We start from the raw sequence: 24,232 nt of genomic DNA, 5'->3' as shown, positions 1-24,232 counted from the left end.
ACTGGAGGACTGTAAGCACACCCTGACGGATTTCCCTTATAAGATCGGTCCCTTAGGCACCTTCAATTCCAAAGAGAACCTTTATACAAGCTGGGGTCTGTGTGTCCCAAGGGCCCATTCATTCTCCCAAATAATCACTGACAACCCACCCAAACTGTCAACATCTCCCTCCCCATTGAAAAAGGGGCATATAAGCTTCTGAAGGATGCTGGACTAGTGGGTAATTTCACCACGTGGCTGCCTCTCTGCTCCCATTTGATGCCTTTGTCAATGTACTCCAGTGAGCCTTCAGAGGGGAGAGGGGAAATTTACCTCTGTCCCACAAAGGCAGGGTTTTGTCTACTTTGTCATTTCTGGGCTCTAGTGTCTGGAATAGTACCTGCCACATAAATGCACATTTCATAAATAAATGAACTGTTTCTTTTCTGCCCTCCTACATTATGGGTTCCATGCTTAGCATATCTCCCCAAGGCCAGGCGTCAGTCTCAGATCTTTCTTTTTTTTTTTTTTTTTTTTTTTTGAGCAATGAGGATTGAATTCAGGGGCACTTGACCACTGAGCCACATCCCCAGCCATATTTTATATTTTATTTAGAGACAGGGTCTCACTGAGTTGCTTAGTGCCTCGCTGTTGCTGAGGCTGGCTTTGAACTCATGATCCTCCTGCCTCAGCCTCCTGAACTGAAATCTTTTTGAAAGCCATCTCTTCCCTACCTGACTCACACCTAGTTCCATCATGGTGCCCTCTCACCAAGACTGTTTCATCAAACACGCTGCTGAATCCTTGGGACTGGGTCACACGTTTGGAGCCTTCCCAGGATGAAACCAATGTCTGTACTCTGGTAGTCATCATTATTCAATGCCGATGTTCATCTATAATTATAATTATTATTCTACATGGAATTGTCCATCACTACTCTGTAATTCCAGTTGTAATTGCTGGCCTTCTGAGGCCTCAGCTGTCTTGGACTGCGTGTACCCATTTTCATCTACAGGGCTGCCCCTGGGAACATAAGCAGGTAGACCTTGCCAAGGGGCAGAGGTGCTCAGCAATTTTCTCCTCCATTGGCTCTCACTTAAATTGCTTATGAGAATAATAGCACAGGTGCTTAAAGGGGTAACTGTGCTGTTTGAAAGAATTTTCTAGTATTTCTTCTACATATTTCCTCAGCTGAATCTGCCAGTGCTTCTCCATGGACCCTGGGATTGATGCTTACAGCCCTTCAGAACTTGCCCACCCTGGCCCGGGCCCCTGCTTCTCTCTGCTCCCTGGACACATCTGATACCTTGGTGCCTCTGGGTCCCTGCTGAGATGATGGCAATGTTGCTACCCACAACAGGGCAGAGGAATCCCCTAGAGAGGCCAGACACCTCTTTGTAATGCTCCTGATGAGAGGACCCTATGAGCTGAGTGCCCACCATAGGGAGCCCTGGATGCTGCCTTTCTGTTCAGGTGGTTGGAGCTATTCCCCTAACCAGGGACATCCCTCACAGGGGCCAACATCTTCCTATTAATTTTCAGTCAAATACAGAACTTTCTGGGAAGAAGGAGGCAACAGAAGGGAAAACAGGAGCTGAACCCTGAAAGAACACCAAGTGTCCATACCTATGGCTGTCACACAGCCCATGGAGTATCTTCCCAAGGCTGCCAGCTCCCTCCATATGCATCGGAGAAAGTCAAAAGGTGGGCATTAGGGTATTAATTCCAGGGAGAGATGATCTCTTCAGTTTGGTGTTGAACCAAAAAGAATGCCCTTGGCATTCCAGAATACAGTGGCTTCCAGGAAGGAGTTAACTTTTCATGCAGAAACTGAAATGCCCTACTCACTTTGAACATAGCTTCAGCCCATTCCAGCTGAAATCATGGAGACAAGAAATAAAGAAAGCTGGGTGTGATGGCACATGCCTGCAATCCCAGCAGGTTGGGAGGCTGAGGCAGGACAGTGACTTCGAAGCCAGCCTCAGCAACTCAGAGAGACTCTGTCTCTAAATAAAATATTAAAAAACTCAGTGGTTAAGCACCCCTGGGTTCAATCCTTAGTACAAACAACAAACAAACAAGAAATAGGGAAATTATTCAAAGAGTTGCCAAAATACCCATTTTTCCTCTTTTTCCATTTGCTCCCTTTTCGCCTTTTGGGCCCTCTAGACCAGGCTGTCCGTCTGATCCATTGTGTCCTGGTAACCCATCAACTCCTGGAGGTCCTGCATTAAAACACGGAAATAGAAACATTTAAAACTGTTTTTTTTTTCCACTGAAGTTAATGTGCTTTCCTTTGTTCCTTTAGCCTGTGAAACTGGGCGAGCATCCGTCTTTTCTACATCATGTCCTGCTTCTTCCCTCCCTTCTCTGTCTGAAGCAGTGACAGGTGTTAGGAATGGTGATGGCAGATTCTCCAGTGAGAGGGCCTGAAGAAGGATGGGATGTGGCCAGGTCACTTCCACACCTTTCTTTCCCTCCCCATCTCTGTCACTTTGGAAGGATCCCAAGGGCCCAGCCACCCACATCCTCCTCTTGAACTAGAAAAGTTGATAGACTCTTACCTGGTGGGCCAGGTGGACCTACAACAGAAAAAGAAATTTAAGTGATAAGACACAGGTGGGAGAAAGAAAACCTAGCACCACAACTGCCTCTTCCTCCTTAAAATGTCCTATTCGTCTACTGACCCTCAGAAACTGATTTCATACCTCTTTATGTAGAGTTCATCATATTTGTTCAAAAGAGCCTTAAAAAAAATTCAACAGAGATCCATTGGCCAATCGAACCAATTTAAGTTTTAAGAGACCAAGAATAATTTCTGCAGCAGCCGGCCAAATTGAGGTGAGTGACAGTGCAGGTGGGCTCTTGTGCAGCCCTGGCCCAGGGGCTCAGCCATGAGCTCAGCCCACCCACTACTGTCATTGGAGGGCTGGAAGCCTCTTTCCTGGGAGCAGGCCCAGTGCTCTTGGGCAGCCAGCTGGCCTTCTCCAGGTCACCCAGGGATATCACCAGCAGATGCTGGCTTGCTAGATTTCTATTTGTTGCATGAAATAGCCTGAGAAAACTTGAGGGCCCAGATCAGGTAACAAACATTTTCCTTTAATGTGAAATTACCTGAGGATCTAAGGGACTTGGATGAATCATTTACATGTAACCAGGAAAAAAAAAAAAAAAGATTTTGCTTGCACAGATAGGAATGTCTTATTGCCAGCGTGTCTACTTGAACAATCAGACAAGTCAATGAGGCTGTAACAAGAGGAGGTGAATTGCTTTTGTTTCTCCAGACCACATATAATGAGTACCAATATCAGAGTGGAAAGATCTTCCAGAAATCCAAGCCTATGACCATTCAGAAAACAAGCATTTACTAAGCACTTACTACATGCACCAAACTCTACCAGGGAATCTCAGCCCCTGTGTCTGCTGTGCCCATAGCCTGTGTGAGGAAGGTGGGCCTTTGAAACCACAATGCAGTATGAGAGAGCTACAGAGAGGTAACCCCTTCCCCAAAGGGGTGCTGGGGCAGTCTAGCCATACAACGGTCTGAGAAGACTTCCCAAGACAGTGAGCCTTGAGCTATGACCCTGAAGAAATGGTGAGTCTAAGACAGCCGTAGGTTAAGAGCCAGGCATTCCACACACAGCACCAGAGTTAGCAGCACAGGTCCAGAGGTCAGAACCTGGGAGATTCAGGTGGGAGAAAGGAAGAGGATTGGCCAAGCTAGATGTGTAAGAGATAAGGCTAAGTCAGAACACAGGTGGCTGGGCAATAGAAGCACTTGACTGCCATGCCAGAAGGTATAGACTGTAAGATGTAGACTCTGTCTGAGAGGAAATGGGGATCTACAGCAGGTTCTTAAGCAGGGGGATGATGCTGGAGATCGGTGTGGGTTTGAGACCCTCTTTGTAGCTAGACATCGAATAGAATCATTTGGACTAAGATGAGAGAGACACAGAGAGACAGGGAGAGACACAAAGATAAGGGAGTAATTGAAGAGGAAATAAACAAATCTTTGTAATTAAAATCAGGGACAAGGTTGGGATAAATCTGGTGACCACAGAGTGGCAAAACTAAAAATTCAAGAAGTATTTCAGTGTAATGAGCAAGATTGTGTAAGATTCCTCTCAGATAACTAGAGGATAACTGATGGATAGAGGCTGGGGACATAGGGACTCTCAGACGGATGGGTGTTGGAGGGTATGCTTTTAATCCAGACAGTTGCATTTCAGGTCAGAATGATTTGCTGAAAATGGCTTCCAATTCTCTAGTCAGTGCAGCCTGTGGCTACCTGACTTAACCACCAGGTGGTGCACACACACACACACACACACACACACACACACACACACATACACACACACATACACACACACATACACACACACACACACACACTGGAAAGGGGGTGGTGTGGAAAGGGTGGTGTGGACAGTGAACAGGTCAGAAGAAATTAATTAATCATCATTCCTGGCTACAGGATGCAGGCACATTCCATTGCACAGATTGGTAGGACAATTTGACTGCAAGAAGCAAGATTGACTGTAGGTTTCAGGAGTTCCCAGAGAGCCCAATGACTATGTCTATGGGGTGAGGATGTAATGAAAGCTCAGGTTGGAGCTGCATGTTTAGGACACATTAGCCCTGACCAAAGGCCTCTAGATACGGAAGCATTTGGATTAAGTTTCCCTGACGTAGCTCCACTGACTTTCTAGCTACAGTTCCTACTGTATGAATCTACAGAATCTCCTGCAATGCTAGTTTCAATGCAGGTCCCTTGGTCAGGTCTGGAGTTTCTAATTAGAGGCCCAGGAACTTGCATTTTTACCAAACATCACAGATGATTAGGATGCAGATATTAATGGGCACTCTGATGTGATGTAAAAATTTTCTGGCAAAATAATTAGTTACCATCAACAAATCCTTAAAGGAATCCTTGTGAATGAGGGGTCCCTGGCTAGGGAGACTCATTGTGGGGAAGTGAGAAATTTCCAGGTAATTGGCTATAAGAGCCCCAAGTGCCATCCATTGGTCGTCTCTCTTCTTGGAGGGGTAACCTTATTGTTGAGATGATGGAGCTGCAAGACGGCAGCTGCCTGGATCCCTGAGTCACCAGGACTTCCTGGGAGAGTTACCCCAACATCACTGGACTTTATGGAGTGAGAAATAGTCTTTGTTGCATTAAGCCACTGAGGTTTTAGTTTGCTTCCCCCCCCTCCCCCCGTGGACACAACATCTTTATTTTATTTGTATGTGGTGCTGAGGATCGAACCCAGCGCCCTGCGCGTGCCAGGCAAGCGTACTACCGCTTGAGCCACATTCCCAGCCCCTGAGGTTTTAGTTTGTTACCCAAGCATTGCCTAACTTATCCTGACAAATATACTCCTATCACTTTATAATAATTTGACATCTCACATTTTTTTCCTCTCATAAGTTCTAATGCATTTTTTCCTATTATCTAACAGAAAAATCTTAACTGAGATAAAAAATACAGGCACCTCAGTTAGTGGGAAGTAATAATAAGGACATATGTGTCTCATTATTATCAAGAGCAGGCCTGACCAGTGGCTAACATGCAGGGCTGTGGAATGCTGCTGCCTGTCTCTTCCCACCATGGCCATTCCAAATCAAGGGGAAGAGAATCACCTCTGAGTATCTCTGGTTTCCCTCCAGCAGCCTCTATTTACTCTAGAATGATTTCCAACAAGGTGCTCCCTACCCAAGGCACCTATTTAGCAGAGCATGACCATGAAAGAAGTAGCTACATATTTCTCCAAGTCTTGGGAAGATATAGGAAATAAGGAAATCAAACAAAACCAAAGAGAAACATTCAGGTGGGGGCTGGGTCTGCACATTTAGAAAGAGCTAGTGAAAGATGCAGGTCTGTAAACCTTATGGAACCAGGTTTAGAGGACTGTCGTCCTGATTCTCTCCTCCTCTTCCTCCCTAGCAAGGTCTCCCTGGGACTCAGCCTTCTTGTAGGCCATAGCTTCAGTCTCAGGGTCAGAGTGGGTGTGGTCTCTTTCCTGTGAGAGACAAACTTGGCTCTACTTAAGGGATGGCCAGAGAGGGCCCAAGCTCACACTGGGGGGCTGAACTCACTAACACTAAAACAGCCTTCTGGTTTGGTCAGGAGATCTAGTTGGGTGAAACACCAACCTGAAACACCAGCTGAGTTTGGCCTGTCCATTCATTTACCAAGGCTACAGCTCTGAGGCCTTCATCCTTGCCCTATTTTCCCTGGGACACCCTCTGCAGTTGGCCCTGTCATTACCTATTGGGCCAGCCCTGGGGCACCTGGCTTGGAAAAGTATCTTTCTTTCTTTTGGTGGGGGTAGAAGTGGGGGTACTGGGGATTAAATTCAAAGACTTTCTATCACTGGGCTACATCACCAGTCCTTTTTATTTGTTTTTACATTTTGAAACACAGTCTTCCTATGTTGCTAAGGCTGGCTTCCAACTTGTAATCCTCTTGCCTCAGGCTCCCAGGTCATTTCATGTCCCATTAAAGTGGGACATGAAACTTCAGATCAATCTCGTTTACTGGGTACACGTAAATTCTGGGCAAAGGCCATGGTGTCCTTAAAAAATTAGAGTATGAATGGCATTATGAATGGGTTTTAAGTGGCACTTCCAATCAATTAGTAGTAGCTTCCTGGAATTCCAGAAAATAATGTCACTAGGCCATGCTCAGCAGCAATCAAGATCCATCACTGATGTTTGCCTGATGTCTGCCCTGGCAAACTTTCCCTGACTGACATCTTCTTGGGCCTGCAGATCAAGGCTCTCTGCTGATTCCTGAAGTTGCCCAAGTTAGGAAATAAGGGAGTAGTGACAAGTGCCATCACTGGATCAGGGTCACTTAGATGCAAGGAGAATGGGCACTGTGGATCTGAAGTGCCTCTGCCCCCAATGAGCAGTTTGGGCCACATGCTAGTTCAGACATTTTTTTTTTCAGGTCTGTATATAGAGCAAAGAATAACTGAAGATCCTGTCTTTTTCAATTCATCTGTTCTTCCAGAAGATATGTTTCTGGGTTCCCAAGAAAACTTTGGTCTGGCAGTAAGATGCTCCCAGAAAAGCATATGTCATATGTTGTTTGACAAATTCTGCACCAGGAAAACACAGAACCACTGTAGTTAGGGAATTTCCCTCCCTATTCACCCTGAGATGTCACAGGCTATACAAACTACACAGTATCTGTCCTGATCTCCAGAGCAACTATAGCTGAGGCAAAGAAATGGAGCAGGAACAGGGTTTCATGGTCATAGCTAGACTAGCCCCCAGTTACATGCACCTGCATTGATTGATTGATTGATTGTACTGGGGATTTAACCCAGAAGTGCTCTATCACTGACATATATCTCTAGGCCTTATTATTTTATTTTGAGACAGGGTCTCACAAAGTTGCCAAGGCTGTTCTCAAACTTGCAATCCTCCTGCCTCAGCTTCCCAAGTTGCTAGCATTACAGGTATGTGCCACCATGTCCAGTTTTATTTACTTTTTATTTTTGTGTGCTGGTGGGGATTGAACCCAGGGCCTTACAAACACTAAGCTCGTGCTGTACCACTGAGCTTCATTCCTAGCTTCCACATCTACTTCTTAAGAGATGAATCTAGTGTAAAAGCTAGATCTTGCTCTGGGAACCAAGCCCAGGCTCTGCCCTGGAGAACTTTTCTGCCCAGCATCCTCTTGCACCTAGGGACCAAGGCTCTCTGCCCATTCTTCAAGTTGCCCATTTCAGTCCTGGGTCCTGTCATCTACCACCCCCTCAAACAGGCAGTGGGGTCTATCCCAAGTCATCTTCTCACTTTGCAATTTGTACTTTTCACATCAAACTTTTAAATTGCAGAGATTTCTGTGTAAAAAGGAGGCTCAATTCCAAGCTGACATGAAAGAAGGAGTGCCGGCTTTTGAAAAGCATTTTGAAGTGCTAAAGAATCACCTGCTCAACCTATTTCCAGCAGCTCCCCATCACCCTCCCCTAAGTAGTCTCAGGAGCTCCATCCTGTGCTTTCACCATGAAGCCCGGCTCTCAGGTCGGCCACTGTACCAGTCGGAAGGGAAGGGGATTTTCCTGTGCCTCTCAAGGAGGCTTTTGTGCCTGTCATTTCATCCATCTGAACATTTCTCTAGTACTCATTACTGTCACACCTGGGAGCTCTGAAAAGGCCCTTCCAGAGATGGAAGAAAGGTGCTTAAACCACAAGAGTCTCCGAACAAAGGACCAAGCTGTTCGGAAGATATTTAATTTTCTGTGAGGGACAAAATGTGACTTGAGTAATTCAATTAGAATTTCCCAAGAAGCCCCAAGATGATAGTTTTTTTGCTCTGAGGCCAAAAGAAGCAAATGAGAGTGAGCTTGGACTTGGGGCTCCCGAGGGAAGCTCTCTCCTTCATTCCCTCCTTCAACAAAACTCACACATTGTGTTGTTAATGTGTGTCAGGCAATGAGAGGAACTGGGGAGAATATTGCAGAAAATGGCTCGGTTTCTTAAAGCCAGGCACAGATTGAGCAGGGTTTCTCAGCAGAGTGAAGTGCTGATGTGGCCTCCCCAGAGCCTGAGGTCATAAACTTCTGAGGCCCAAGGAAAGCTTCAGCTGGCTTCATAATCTTGCAGACATTGTTTTAATGTAAAAATGATTTCCTTGTTTCCTTAGAATGCTCCTGTTAGGTCAGTGGTGGCAACTTGGTGATGACTTAGAACAAAGCAGCCCATGCAGGAAAGGAACATCAATCAGGCACTGGTGGAAATGCCTGTCAATCAGCGAGATCTCCTGACTAAGGCCTGTCAATCAACAGGACCCTCTGGCCAATCCAGGAGTTCAGCCAACTCCCCTGACCAACTCCAAAGGAACAAGGGACCCTAAAAACACCTTTTCCTGTTCCAAGCCCTTCCCTTCCTGCTGTAAGCCCCATAAAAGTCCAGTCCGGTCAGCCTCCTCAGACCCTTCTCCTGTCCACTCTGTGGGTCTGATGGAGTTCCGCCCAGGAGTGATAGCTCAATAAAGCCTCGTTTGGCGGCCGTTTTTAAATCTGCCTCCTTTGGTCGCCGCCCGCTTCGCCTGATCTGAGAGCTCCCTTCACTTTAGAGGGGCAGGAGCTGCCATGTCTGAGGTCAGGCAGCTAGGCCCATCTTTGGCCTGGCCACAGCCTTGCTGGACTTGGGTGACTGCTCTGCTGCCTGTGTTTCTCTTTGCTCTCACCTTCTGAAGGCAGGGTTCTCCCCTCAGGTGAGATACAGGTTTCTTTCACACTCAGATTTAGAAAATCGTCTCAAAACCTACCCTTCCATCAGCCATTCCTTGTCCCAAGTCTTGACGTGCCCCCGGCTTGTTCCTTTCCTCTGTTCTCTATGTCAGTGATGCATGTGGTGGAGGGGTGCAGTATGTGGCCAACCTCCAGGCCCACCGAGCACATGGTTCAAACCTCACAGAAAATTCTTCATAAAAAGTAAGTTCAAAGTCAGCCTTGGCAATTTAGCAAGGCCATAAGCAACTTAGCAAGACCCTGTCTCAAAATAAAAAGTTAAAAAGGGGATGTGGTTCAGTGGTTAACTGCCCCTGGATTCAATCCCTGGTACCAGGGGGGGGGGGAAGCATTTCTTGACTACTTAGAAATTGGCTTCCAGACCTTCCTGTTCATGCTATATGTATGATGCAGGGAGAGAATTATTCCTGATAAGAGAACTCTATTTCCCATGTACAAGAACTCTACCATTTTACAAGGTCTTTCCCCTTTTAAAACTAATGGGGAAAATATCTATGACCCTGGTTCAAGGTACCCCAAGTTTCTAATTACCCAAAGCCTAATTATTTTCCATGGCTGTATTTCTATGGCAATACCAGAACTTATTATAATTTTTCATAATTATATTATAATTGGCTTTTAGCTCAGTAAAAACACCTGGTACAAGTAAACCAACATGTATTTTTACAACATAAAATGCTCCTGTGTTCACTCTGCCACTGCCTTTTGGCTAGCACAGGTATTGGCTGAGTTAGTAGCTGAGTCAGTGGCTGGCCAGCTTACCTGTGAGGCAGATGCCCTGGGTGCTGTTGCACAGGTCCACCATCACTCGGATCTGCAGAGGAGAGAGGGCGATGAACAGCAGTCAGTAGGCATTGGGCCCTGGATTTGCCCTTTATTCAATCAAGCAGAAAGTAATGATAAAAATCCACCAAGTAATTTCAGGAGAATGTGCAGAATTTTGAGGAAAAGGGTTGACTTAAAACTGAAAAGAACCCTTTAGAAGATCTAACGACATTTGGTGTGAGTGCTCATCTATTAACATCACAAATAGAATTTCCTAGATTTCTATCAACTTCTGAGAAGATAGAGGATGGTGAGGGAATCACCAAATCCAGTTTTCACCAGTGTAATTAGTTGACCATCCAACCTCTGAAGGGTCCATCTGTGGGCCTGAATAAAGAGAGTGGTGAGCTTAGTGGTTAGAAGCACACACTTATCAAAGGGGAGAACGCAGCTGAGATATTCAACCTCTTGACACTTTTGTTTCCTTTTCTGAAAACCCAAATAACATAAGCACCTACCTTGAGGGTTGGGCTAGCTCAATCCCTGGCATGCAGAACCTATGCTTTGGTGGCAGTGATTCTCATGCCATGTGGACCCTGCCTACTCACCTTGGATAACTACCTGTCACGGTAGTATTAGCCTGATATCTGGTTCTCCCACACCCACTGTCTACCTCTACCGTTCTCTGCACTGTTCCCTAAAACCAAGTTTGATCATGTTAGATCCATAGACTGATCTGAAAGATCTCTAAGAAAATCAGTAAAATGCAAAGTACAGAACAGCATGTATAATATACTTTCATTTATGGAAAAACAGTGGTGCACACACAAAGGTTTCTACATGCTTCTCTCTTGCTGATTTTCATCTTTGGCTTTCTAGAATATTTCTGGAGACCACTAAAAAGCCTCAAGTGAGGGGGAATAGAGGGTCAGGGGGAAGAGAGCTGTATGTCCTTTGTTTTTTCAAATGTTCACTGATTACTCTTTCAATTAAACTATTTTCAAAAGAACATGTTTTGATGTGAGGAGAAAAGTGATTTTGCCTTTTATCTACGTTGAATCCACTTGCTAGGAGTCCAGAGGAAAACTCACACTGTGTTTACTTTTTGCCACGTATGTATGTAAGTGAAAATAACCAAAATGGTTTTGGTACCATAGTGAAAGCAGACTTCATGGTCCAGCGCTGCCTTTTATTCAGTTGTGGAGTCAGGTATCAGAGGGGCTCACTTTCTGGGTAGAAAATGGCCTCTGTTACAAGAAGGGCCTGGTTTTTATAGGTTACACTGAGAGGTGGCTTCGTCGATATAACGCGTCAATTTGGGCATTCAGGAAACAGGTTGTGAGAATTTGAACCTTGTTTTTACTGGGCAAATATGCAAGGGGAGGGTCCAGTGTTTATCTTTTTCTGCCAGGGGTCATTGTACTGGGAAAGGATTAATGTTTGGCTTCTTCCTCCAGGGTCTATTGTCCTTGGGAAAGAATTTACTGGGAAAGGATCAATATTTGTCCTCTTTCCAGGGACTGCCATTTTAAAATTGATGTTTACCTCCTTCCCAGGGATTGTCTTGCCACCGGGTAAGAATTTACTGGGGAAGGATCAATGTTTTGCCTTCTTCCTCCTTATTCCTGGGTCACATTGTTTGCGGGATTGTCATTTTCCATATCCTTCAATATCAATAGGTATTTATTTAGACACTTATTGTGATATATACCAAACACATTACAAATCTATAAAATGTGTATGAACAATTTAAAGATGAACAACGTAAGAAATGTGTACATTTGGCCCTCTGTGGGGTTTTGCATCTACAGATTCAACTAACCACAGATTTTTTAAAAAAATGTATGTGTACTGAGCATGTACAAACTATTTTCTCATCATGATTCTATTAACATATAGTATAACTTTTATGTAACACTTATATTGTGTTATGTAAATATTGTAAATAATCTAGAGAAGATTTAAATTATACAGGAGAAGGGCTGGGGATGCAGCTCAGTGATACAGCACTTGCCTTGCATGCACAAGGCCCTGGGTTCTATGCAATACTATGTCATTGTCTACAAAGGACTTGAATATCCTCAGACTTGGGTATCATTGAAGGGTTCTAAACCAATCCCTCATGGATACTGGAGGATGACACATACCATCCTAGTTGAAGAACTAGAAATTTCCAGTGGCTTGGAAGCATCCCAGGTGCCCCTCCCTTAAAGGTAAAATTTCTAAGCTGATTCTAAGCCGCAGAGCCTGAGTTAAAGTGTAAAAGACCGGACATTGTAAAGTTTCTAAACTGCAGGGCTTGGGTTAAAAAGTAAAAGACCAAGTATTGTTAAGTTCCCCTGCTACCCCCAAAACCTGTAATCCCTGTAGCTGTTAGGACAATACCCGAACTGCCCAGTAAATATTCTCACTGACTCCTTTGGTTGTCTAATAACTTGGGACTCTGAGTAGCCCGGCACGTAGGCATCCAAGCCCCAAAACCAATCAGTTTAAATGTGTACCCCGCTTAGATGTGGCCAATCACCCCTGTCCAATCTGTTCCCCCCAATGAATGTACTAATCATGTCTCAGAGTTGTTGTTCAATTTTCCCGCGCCTCATGATGATTTGTTCTGATGTATGCAAAGCCCCCACCCCCTCCAAAAAGTGTACTTAAGCACTGCTTGACCTCTGCCCTGGGCTCTGGGCTGCTCTATCTTCCTGAGTGAGCCTAGAGCCTCAGCATGCTGAATCAATAAAACCCCTTCTGCCAATTGCATGAAGCCGGTCTCTTGTGGTCTCTCCCTCGGACGCTTCGCCGGACCCTTACACTCCCCACCCAACAACTCTTCCAGCTGAAGTATATAAGGCAGTTCCATTCTCCCCCAGGTAAGAAGAGAGGTTTAGAGAGGTACCATCATGTACTCAAGGGCACACAGCTTGCCTTTAGAGGGAGCAGGCTGAACTCCACATTTCCTGATTCCAGGTCCACTGTACTCTATTATGGCTTTGATGATCACTTTTAAGTAACCAGACAGAAAAAAAAATTGATGTGCTGTTTTTAGTCATTTTCATAAATGAATGTAATCAGCTGCACTGTGGACAAAATTTATTGTCTTTAAAAACGTATAATTAGCCATTGAAGGGACCAGAAAAGACTTACAATGCTTCATTTGTTGCCTGGGGGATCACAGCAGAAGAAGTAGTTTCAAACAAGAGAAGCATCAATAGGGAAAATGAGCCTTTCTCTTTGATACTGATCACTGGTCTAGGAAGGCACAGTGGAAAAACTAAGAAGGAGTTTTCATTTCCTGACCTTTTGGCTTCATTTCTATGCTAAATGTTAATTTAGATACTTACCAGTAAATTACCTTAGTCTTCACTTAGAAATATTCTTTTAACAAAGGTAAGCTCTGTAAGATTGTGTTAAAGTGAAACACATGACAGAAACCTGTGGCCATAAAGCCAGAACTGCTCCCCATTTTATCACAATGATGAAGAATTTGAGTGAAAATATGGCAATTCAAAACTAAAATAATAAAATCTACATGGTCACATTAAAGAGTCCCATTTGTAGGCTTCCTAGATCTTGATTTAGGTTTTGAGAATGTTGAAGCTGGATGAGGTCTTTGAGGCCATTGTCCTAGGAGTGTTTCTCCGGATTTAACCGTGGCATGGCCCAGTCTCCTGTCAGAGGCCACCTCCCACCACTCTTCCCTGACGCTGTGTGCTGGGGCTCTGGTTGGCTCCCACCTAGCCCTCAAGCTAGGCCTTCCCCGACTCCCAACTGCGAGGAGCCCAGGCAGCCACCCCCCCTTACTCTCCTGACTTGTCTCAGTAGCATTTATTATCCAATATTATCTTTCTTATGTATTTATTTATTACCTGCCCCCAATCTCCAAATTTTTGGACACAGGAAAACTTGCTCTTTGTTTTGTCTGCATCCCCTGTGTCTGGAACAGTCCTGGTGTCCGGCCTAGAGCTCCACTGGGGAGAATAGCATCCAGTGGGAAAGTGAGGGAGAGTCTGCCTTGAGGGAAGCCAACAAGAAATTGCTGGCCTGGGATTATGATATGGGAATCTGACGGTGTTGGGAAGAGGGTTGGACTGGGCACAGGAAAAGGTCCACGACAGTGGTGGGAAGTCCCTCCTAACTCGGCTGGTCTAGCGCGAAGGACATGTTTTGTGGGAACAATGACCTTCGCCCTGGGTGTAAAGTAAAGAAGGGTACCCAGAGAGCGCAGGCTAAGTGCATCCGTGGCCACAGCATCATTGAGGACGGAGACGCGTCTCCCCAGAGGACCTGTCAGTTTCATCGCCTTGGCAAGATCAACACAACAATGGCAAGAGTCACATTGCATTGTATGGGAACTTGTCCTCCTCACTGATAATGTTGGGGCTCAGAAGACAACAGAAGCCCCAAGATATAGGCAGAAGCACCATTAGAAGCAAATTTTCTGATCTTCTCTTGTCCTCTATTTCTTGCTCCTTCCTCTCCCCACAAGGCAAGTCATAGAAACTAGAAGTCCTTTTCCCCAAAGAAAACTATAAAGCCTAAAAATAGTGCTCTAATTTCCCTTACTCCCACCCACCCTGCCTTTCTGTCTTGGAGCTGGCCATAAAGAAATTCTCTGCCATGTCTTGTTGGGTAGTAGATCATAGACCCTCATGTCAGAAGGGGTCCTGCTCCATGCCCAGGAGGAAGGAATGCTGCATAAAGAGGCCAAGGAGACTGAACAGAGGCCTGGCTGGGTTATCCCTCAGCATTAGCTCAATACTCTCATCCAATCATGGCTGTCCGAGCTTCGTGGCACCTAAGCATAAAAACAGATAGTCACCTGAAGGCCCCATAAAATACAATCAATTGGTTATGCTTCTCTCCTGAAAACCTGTATTCTGGTATAGGGTTGTTGGTCCCAGCCCTTTAAAATGGGCAGCAATGGGATCATCTCCCTTTCTACCCCTACAACATGTGGCAGTGATAGAGAAGACAGCCAAAAATGGGCCCTGCTGGTGACCTGACCTGACCTCCCAGCTTTCTCTCTGGAAAGAGAACTGGTCTCACTGGATTAGTAGGATTCATGGGGAACTGGGCAAGGAAGGGGCCCCAGGAGAAAAATAATGGACATGATAGCCTGGCATCAGATGACTTGAGCTGGCTTTTATTCAAATTAAATAGAGAGGGGACATAGTTCGGCAGCATCTCTTAAGAAGTAAATGCTACAAGTTAGGAATCCCGCTTGTAGGATGCAAGGATAGCTGGACAAAAATGCTCATTGCCACACTGTGTAGCAAAAACATGCAGACAGCCTGAATGTTTATCAAGGGACTTGTAAACCAATTTAAAAGGATGAGGTAGAGCTATATGGACTATATGGAAAGACAGCTTTTAAGTGAAAAGAGCAAAGTGCAGCCAACCCCCACAATAGAACTTTTCAGTTGAAAAAACAAACAACAACAACAAAAAACTAAATATGTTAGTATAAGCACAGAGAAACACTGGTGGGTCATGAACCAAACCATTAACTGAGATTGTTTTTTTTTCCCCAAAGATTGAGGCTGACTCTTTATCTTAGTGGTGCTTATTATCACCTAATATTTTCTTGCTTATGTATGCATGTATTTACGTACTGAAAGGGGATTCCCCCCCCATTCTTTGTTTACAGTTTTAAAGATATATTGGAATGATGAATGATGTTTACTTTGCTGTCCTTTCAGTGAGAGAGCAAGAGGACAATGTGAATGAAATAATGAGACTAACAACCTGGCTTTATGACCCCCGAACAGCAAACCTTGACAATCACCCCAGCACTTGATAGAACATGGACAGATTTCTATTGTTCTAGACAAATAAAGAGAATGAACTAGAACAGTTGTCTAGTCCAGTGATTTTCAAGTGGTTCCTAAGCCAGAAGACTTTTCTTGTTTCCAAATAAGTTGCCAAATCCCAAAATTAAAAAAAAAAAAAAAAGATTAAAAATGGAGCTGTCATGGGCCATCTGGGGTGGGGCTGACCTTAGATTTTGTCTGTGAAATGAGAGGGTTGGACTAGACAGATGATTATCAATCTCTGCTCCCATTAGAATGGTGGGGGACAGGGGGAGGTGGGGACACATTCAGAGACTCCAGAGTGAGGGGAGGAGGGATGAGAAAGTCAACTGAGGAAACTAGTAGAGTGGCTGGCTGGGCTCACCCAGCCGCCTTCCAGAGCTGACTTCACCCCCACCCCGACCCCCAACACCTCATCTACTTTCTCACCCTGCTTAACCTTTGGGAAAGGAATTGTCTGAATTCAACTTGAAATGCAGATTTTTGCTTTCATTTAGTTTGCATATGAGCAGGATATTAGATTTTTACTAATACAGGTATAATTGAAAGTGTGTCAATTTCTGTGCAAAACTGAAAGGTTTAATCAAAAGTGTATCTTTCTCATCAGAATATATAGACCTAAATGAGTGAGCTACATCAGCTCATCTCAACTCAAAATGCACAGAGGTTGACTACTCTCTTGAACTCCTTCTCTGGCTATTTACTCTCGGGATTGGTTCAGAAAAAAAATGGAGCAAACCTGCTGGTCCTTCCTCTGGTTTGGGTGTCGCTAAAATGATGAGCCTTGTCTGGGTTTCTCTGAAGTTCAGCAAGCACAGATTTCCAATTGCTGATTGGAAGGCTGTTTAAATGCTAAGTCACCTTCCAGATCTGACCTATTCTGCAACTTAAATTCTTTCTTTCTTAGACAATTGAATACTCTTTCTGACTCTCCTTAATTATGCAAATTGACGTTATTATGTGCATGCAAATGTTCTTGTTAGAAAAAGCTTCAGGGACCTGATAATCAGCCTGTCATTGACCAAGATTCCTTAGACTATGACTATGAATGGGGTGGCCCAGCTGCTTGTCACTAGAAGGTCAGACCACAGATGTTGGAGGAGTTCCCCATGGGGTCGGATGCTGTGTCAGACACCATGGCTTCATCCATGGAAAAGGTAGAAATTAGCACTGTGGCCAAGGTATGGTGAGGGTGAGCTGCAAACCCAAGAAGAATGTGGACTTCACCTTTGTTTAAAAAATGAAAGAAAAGGGAAAAAAATGAAAGAAAGGAAGAAAGAATTATAATTCTAATTCCTAAGGCCAACCGTATAGCCACCTAACCAAAACTTAAGCCTTTCTGATTTCCACCTCTCCAAACACTAGCCCTGGCCCAAAAGAAAACATGAAGAAAGATTTGTTTGTTGTTTTGTTTTTGGTGCTTGTTACCAAGATTCGATGAAATTAAAACAATCAACTATTGACAAGTCAGCTTAAATAGCTGTTTGCCTTTAAAAAAGAACATATGGCAGCTAATTATGAAAAAATCAAAATACTTCCTCTGTTATCAACTGTACTCTAAACTGCTTTAACACTGAGATTTTGAGTCTTTTCTTTCTTTCTTTCTTTCTTTCTTTCTTTCTTTTTTTTTTTTTGGTGTGAGATCTCCCAATTTGGGAACTGTTTTCTTATATGCTGTTATGGTTTGGATATGAGGTATCCCCCAGAGCTCATGGGGGATAGATAATGCAAGGATATTTAGAAGTGAAATGATCAGATTACTGACAGCTGTAATCTAATCAGTGAATAAACCCATTTGATAGTTTTATAACTTGAAAGAACTACTGCACTAGGTGGTCACTATAAGTAGGTGGTGTATGATTGGGTATACCTTTGGGGATTATATTTTATCCCTGGTTCTTCAAGTACTTTCTCCACCCTTCCTTCCCAGCTGCCATTGGCTGAGCAGCTTTCCTCCATCACATCCTTCCACCATGATGTTTTGCTTTACTTCGGGTCCAGAGCAATGGAGTTGGCCAACCAGGGACTGAACCCTAAAATCATGAGCCAAAATAAACTTTTCCTCCTTTAAGTTGTTCTTGTCAGGCATTTTGGTCACAGTGATAGAAAGCCAACTACATAGGGTAAGCTCTAACTTGATCTGGTTTTATCTTTGACACTGTGGATGGAGATGCTCTGAGGCATACAGAGTCACACTCTGGGGTCTGTCCTCATAGGCCCAACTGGTGTTGAGCTGCAGCTCCACAGGAATATCAGCTGAAGGTTTAGCAGGCATTATCAGCTCCTGTGAACACGACCTGGCCATCTTCTGCCAGACAACATCAGTGGTCTGCTCCCATCAGATCATTCAGACTGGGATCCTCAGAACACAGAGGAGTCCTGTCCAGGCTTTTCACAACAACCCACCTACTGTTCCTTCTGAACCTGCAGCACCACAGCATGGACAGTAGTTAGCTCACTTTGCCACTTTACTCCAGCATTTCTCATAGGCTCCCACTGATGGGGCTATTTCATCCTGTTTGCCCCATGCATACATTTTAAGCCCTTTCCCAGCACTAGAATGGCATTGAGTCCATACTAGGTGTTTAATAAACACTTCAGTATCCATTATTTGCTCGACTGGGAGGGAAATGTTTTCGTAAATCAGTGATATTTGTTTCTGACGAGTAGTAATGTTGTTTGTATTGTTGTGGCTCAGGAAACTATGTCCCAAAGTATGTGCTTTGGTATGCTAAGTGCTTTTGAATTAAAAGAATTTGGAAGTCCTTAAAACTGCCTCAGAACCAAGGATTTTCTAAGCTTCTCCTACATACCCTGCACTTGGGAAGGGAAGGGTTCTTTCTAGAAACTACTTCCAAAATAAATGCAACAGTCTTAAACTCTATCCTTAAGAATCTCATTGAATAACTAGGAAAGATTAAACACCAGAGAAGAGATTAATAATCACCAACATATAGAGTCAGACTTTGAAAAATCTGTTCTTTTGAGGGCATCTCTGAGATTACCTTGTGAGACTTTATCTGCATAATAAGACCACCTTGTTCACAGTGCATTTTCCTTCCCTCACCCTTCTAACCTGCTGCCCCCTCCTCCCAGGAGCCTGAACCCCCTATTTCCTTCTGTACTCACAATAATATTTAAATTTAACCATCTGAATCTTTGAGTTTCATTGATATTTTGTATGGCTCCCATACTTATGCATGTTAATAAAATTTGTGTATTTTTCTTCTGTTCATCTATTTTCAGTTTATTTCTGCATATTTTTTTTTTGAACCTACAGAGGGAAAGTTTGAGTTTTTCAACAACAGGAACCGAAAATCCACTATTTGGTTATTTGTTTCTCTTTGCACCTTTTTAGGATGATTTCATTTTTGCAGACACTCCAAAATCCCCTAGAAATCAGGACCTTGAAGATGCTAGGGTTATCTTATTAGAATCCCAAGACATGCTATCCTCCTCGCCCATATCATTATCATAGTAAAATCAGAAACCACAATGCATCCTGGTCTATATGGTAATAATACACAAAATTTCCCTACAATCTTGAATCAAGGTGCCCCACATGAGGTTCTGCATCCAGGTCAGGTTAGGACTGGATCAGCCATGCAGAGACTGGGGGTTTTATATGGAAAGGAGTCTAAAACATTTCTGAAAATACACAGCCACAGCAAAACATGTGTTATGGTTTAGGTGTGAGGTATCCCCCAAAAGCTCAGATGTGAGACAATGCAAGAGGTTCGGAGGAGAAATGAATGGGTTATAGCCTTAACTAATCAGTGAATTAACCCTGATGAGATTAACTGAGTGGTATCTGAGGAGGCAGGTGGGGTGTGACTGGAGGAAGTGGTTAGTTGGGGGTGTGGCTTTGGGGTATATATTTGTATCTGGCCAGAAGAGTCTCTCTGCTTTCTGAGCATCATATGAGCTGCTTCCCTCTGCCACATTGTTCTGCCCTGATGTTCTGCTACACTTCAAGCCTTGAGGAATGGAGTCGGCTGTCTGTGAACTGGGACCGCTGAAACCGTGAGCCCTCAAATAAACTTTTCTTCCTCTACAATAGTTCTGGTCAGATCTTTCAGTCACAAAAGTGAAAAAGCTGACTAAAACAACAGGACACTCAGCAGAGCTTCCTGCTTTGCTAAGCGCACTAGGGTCTGGTGGGGGCCAGGCTGCCTCCCAAGTGATAGGGCCTGTCTCTGAGGCATGTGTCTTGCTGAGGAGGTCTGGAGAGCTGAACTGAATCGCTGGAGACTGAGTGCGGCCCTCCAGCAGCCCTCCTTTGCAGTCTAGCTCAGTGGTTGCTCAGATTCTCTAATGAAATGTTGAACAAATAATTAATAGGTGTCAGTGTGAAGTCTACTGACAAGCACTGGCCAGCTGTCGTGCATACAGAGGCTGTGAGAGTCACATAAGCCAAAGCTTGGCTGGGTTTGGCTAAGGACTTGTGGACAACCCAATTGAAGAGGCAGTGCCAGCAAACACATGCATGCCAAAATCTCTGAGGAAAAAAAGAAAACAAACAAACAAAAAAAACCCACAAACTTTTGGGGCTGGGGTTGTGGCTCAGCAGTAGAGTGCTCACCTAGCATGTATGAGGCCCTGGGTTCGATCCTCAGCACCACATAAAAATCAATAAATAAAGGTATTGTGCCCAACTACAACTAAAATAAATAAATAAATAAATAAAACAAAAAACAACGTTCAGCCAGGATCAGGGCCTTTGGAAACACTCTGTATGACATTGGTTAACACTGGGAACATGCAAAAGCACATGGCTCAAGTCCCTGAAGAAGCACTCCTCCCCCAGATGTGCTTCAAGGCCTTCTTAAGGGTCTGACCTCAGGTCAAAGGGAAGACCGGGTAAGCTTGGCAGGGGCAGCAATGGTCTGGTTGTTTTTTCTTATTAACTGCAGCAGGACCCTGGAGATGTTTCCCAGCCCCTTTGACAAAATAAGAAACAAAGTAATAAAAATGACAATTCTTATCCCAGATGGTAGCTGTGAGGACTCAATGAAAAAGTCCTCACGAAAATAACTGCTTGTTTGCATTGGTATTATAGAAACACAGCTAGTCTTGAATTGTATGCAAATCAGCTGATTTGCTTTCTGAAAAAATATCATTTCGTCAATTAATACAATTGCAATGAAGCCTTCTCATTAAGGTCTAATTGCAAGCTTGATCTATCAACTGAATTAAAAATGTAATATGAGAAAGATTTTTTAAAAATAGCCAAGCATGATTCATTAAGTGTCATAACTCACCACCAAATAAATATAAACCAAAATTGGTTCCTAAACCCTTATCTTATGTCTGAATCCCAACAGGCTCCATCAAGTCCCCACTTCCCAGCCAGGTCCTGTCTTCAGTTCAAGTGACTGCCACTCAGTGATGACAAGTATTTTGGGTTTTCCTCTTGTTGCCTGGTTAGATGGGAGTTGCCAGAAGCAAGGATTCCTCCTTGTACTAACTGACTGACCCAGCTCCAGAACCAGAAATGCTGGATCATTCTCAAAAGAGGCCTCATGCTGCAGGAACAGCTCTGAAGCAGGACACTTGCCCAGCATGTGAAAGGCACTGAGTTTGATCCCAATCACTGGTGGTGGTGGTGGGGGGGGGCGGGAATTGAAAGCTTCAGGCAATATTCTTCCAGTATCCCTGCTTAATCTTTTCTCATTCAGGTCAGAAACACAGTGTTATAACTGATTAAATATAGTATCTCATCCTGAAACAGTTCTTCTCCCAAATTAAAAAAAAAAAAAAAAAAGCAGCTATAAATCAAGTTACTAATCTTAAACACGTGCCCATACTTTGTTTTCAAGAAGTCATTTTGGCCGGGTGTGGTGGTGCACACCTGTAATCCCAGTGACTCAGGAGTGTGAGGCAGGAGGATCACAAGTTTGAGGTCAGCCTCAGAAACTTAGCAAGGCCATAAGCAACTCAGCAAGACACTGTCTCAAAATAAAAAAAAAAATTGAAAAATCTTGGGGATGTGGCTCAGTGGTTAAGCACCCTTGGTACCAAACCAAACCAAACAAAAATGAAATCATTTTGTAGTGGGTTGCTTATTTGGTAGTTCTGCAATTTTTGAACTATTTTGGTCAATTTTTTCTTAAAGGAGACAAGATCTTTTTTACCTCTGTATATTTTAGATATATGTAAATGTAATAGAAAAACTTTTGAATTAAAGCATATTGAATATGAGAAAATATAGATGAAGATTTGTCTGATCTTGAGATCTAGAGGAAGGAACAAAACAAAAGCAAAACCCATCAATGAACAACTTTATTGATCTATGTGGAAATGAAAAAATTTCAACTGCCATCTCACTAAAAGACCTATAAACAAAATTAAAAGGAAGAAAATGTCCTAGACCAAAAGGTGTAAAGAACATGGGTTTTGGAATCAGACACATTCTGTCTGAATTCCACTTCCTTTACTAAGGAGGTCACATAGCTGCTTAGAGTGCCTAACATCTCTAAGCTTCTGTCTGCAAAACGGAAATAACAACAGCAGCAACAACTTCCTCACAGAATTGTCTGTAGGATAAGATAATGACCTTCTTGAAATACATACCTAAAGCTCTTAGCATAGCACCTAGCACATTGTATAATTGTTATTAGGGGGGAAATATTACAAAATATATAGGACAAGAAAAGTGAATAATGTTCCTTTGTAAAGAACACTTGTAAATTAGTAAAAAAAAACAAAACCAAAAAAGATTAAACCCCAATTAAAATAAGCAAAGAACATGAACGAACAGTCATACAATAACAAAGTTCAAATCACTAATCAACATATCAAAAAATATTCACTGTCACTAGGATCAAACACTGGCAGCCCCTTTCAAGGGGTGAGTGATCCAGTCCCTCAGGAGTCAGGTCTTTCTCATTTCAATTTCAGGCTACCAAGACTCCAATCCCTTCTCCCACCCAATCTGGCTTAGTTTGAGGCCCCCTGATTCTCCAATATTATGATGTCATTCATTGACTTACTAGATTCAAATTATACTTGTCTTCGACTGTTTTTGAATATCCTTCGATATTTTTGACTGTTCAGTCAACAGTAGGACCTTTTGGGCACCAGGCTACAATGTGTAATGTTTGGGATGATCAGCCAAACTGTCTTGGAATTAAAAGTTGCTTCACAAAGCTTTAGCATCCCCAAAAGGTAAAACTCACAATGTCTGGTGTTTTTAAAAAAAAAAAAATTACTGTGCCTAAAAAGAAACAGAAAGACAACCAAAAATGGGAAGGAAGAGTGGAGAATCAGCCAACTGAAACCAATCCAGAAATGATTCAGATAAAGGAATTAGAAAAAAAAAGACAATAAAATAGTTGCTTTAACCGCATCCCACACATTCGAAAAAAGCTAGAGAAAAGATGGAATACGTTAGATAAAAACTAAAAGTATAAGAAACACCCAACTCATACTTCTAGGAATGAAAACTGCAAATTCTGAGATGAAAAGTACTCTGGTTGACATTAAGGGCAAATTAGATATTGCAAAAGAAAAATTATTGAACCGGTAGATATAGCAATAGAAACTATCCAAAATGAAACCCATGGAGAAGCTTTTAAAGATGAGGACTGGGATGTGTAGCACAGAGGTAGAGCGCTGGCCTAGCATGTAGAAGGTTCCCCAGCACCACAAACAAACAAAATGAAGCATCACTGAGCTGTGGGACAACTTCAGGTGGCTCAATATATGTGTAATCAGAGTCCTGGGCAGGCGGGGAGGGCAGGAAAAACATTTTCAGTGACCACGGCAGAAACATTTCCAAAATTTAATATAAACTACAAATCCCTAAATCTAATAAGCTCAACAAACCTCAAACACAGGAAGCATGAAGAAAAGAACACCAAGGCATATCAAAATAAAATTGCTAAAATCATGTGGGAAGAGAAAATCTTAAAAGGAGCCAGAGGAAAAAATGACACATTTCAAACAGAGGACAAAGCCAAGATGAACAATAGACTTGTCATCAGAAATGATGAAAATGCTGAGCTGTGTGTGGTGACAGCGACTCAGGAGGCTAAGGTAGGAGGATTACAAATTTGAGGCCAGCCTTAGCAATTTAGTAAGTCCCTGAGCAAATTAGTGAGACCCTGCCGCAAAGTAAAAAGGGCTGGGGATGTGGCTCAGTGGTAAAGCACCTCTGGGTTCAATCCCCAGTACACACACACAAAAAAAAAAAAAAAAAAAAAAGGAAAAAAGAAACAACACAAATGAGAAGACAGTGGACAGTAGAGTAACATCAGTTAAGTGACCTGAAAGACAAAACTTTTTTGTTTTCAGCGTCAGGGATCCAAGCCAGGGCCTCATACATGCTAGGCAAGTGCTCTACCACTGAGTTTCAACACCAGTCCTAAGAAAACCATTTTCAGCTCAGAAGTCTATACTCAAAATTATTTT

At 43.3% G+C, this 24,232-nt stretch overlaps 1 protein-coding gene across 1 annotated transcript in view; it reads right to left on the bottom strand.

Annotated features, from left to right (window-relative positions):
* Gldn (gliomedin) overlaps window positions 1-24,232 on the bottom strand; it is a 56,394-nt gene that overhangs the window by 15,526 nt on the left and 16,636 nt on the right. The window contains exons 2-4 of the mRNA XM_076848572.2: window positions 10,011-10,062; window positions 2,544-2,561; window positions 2,097-2,204 (exon numbers count right to left, since the gene is read on the bottom strand). Of these exons, the coding sequence (XP_076704687.2) occupies window positions 2,097-2,204; window positions 2,544-2,561; window positions 10,011-10,062 (178 nt within the window). The remainder of the gene's footprint in view (window positions 1-2,096; window positions 2,205-2,543; window positions 2,562-10,010; window positions 10,063-24,232) is intronic.

The sequence above is a fragment of the Callospermophilus lateralis genome, chromosome 3 (genome assembly GCF_048772815.1).
Source record: "Callospermophilus lateralis isolate mCalLat2 chromosome 3, mCalLat2.hap1, whole genome shotgun sequence".
Lineage (NCBI taxonomy): Eukaryota > Metazoa > Chordata > Mammalia > Rodentia > Sciuridae > Callospermophilus > Callospermophilus lateralis.
The sequence above is the reverse complement of the archived record's forward strand: the minus strand, read 5'-3'. Positions and strand labels throughout refer to the sequence as shown.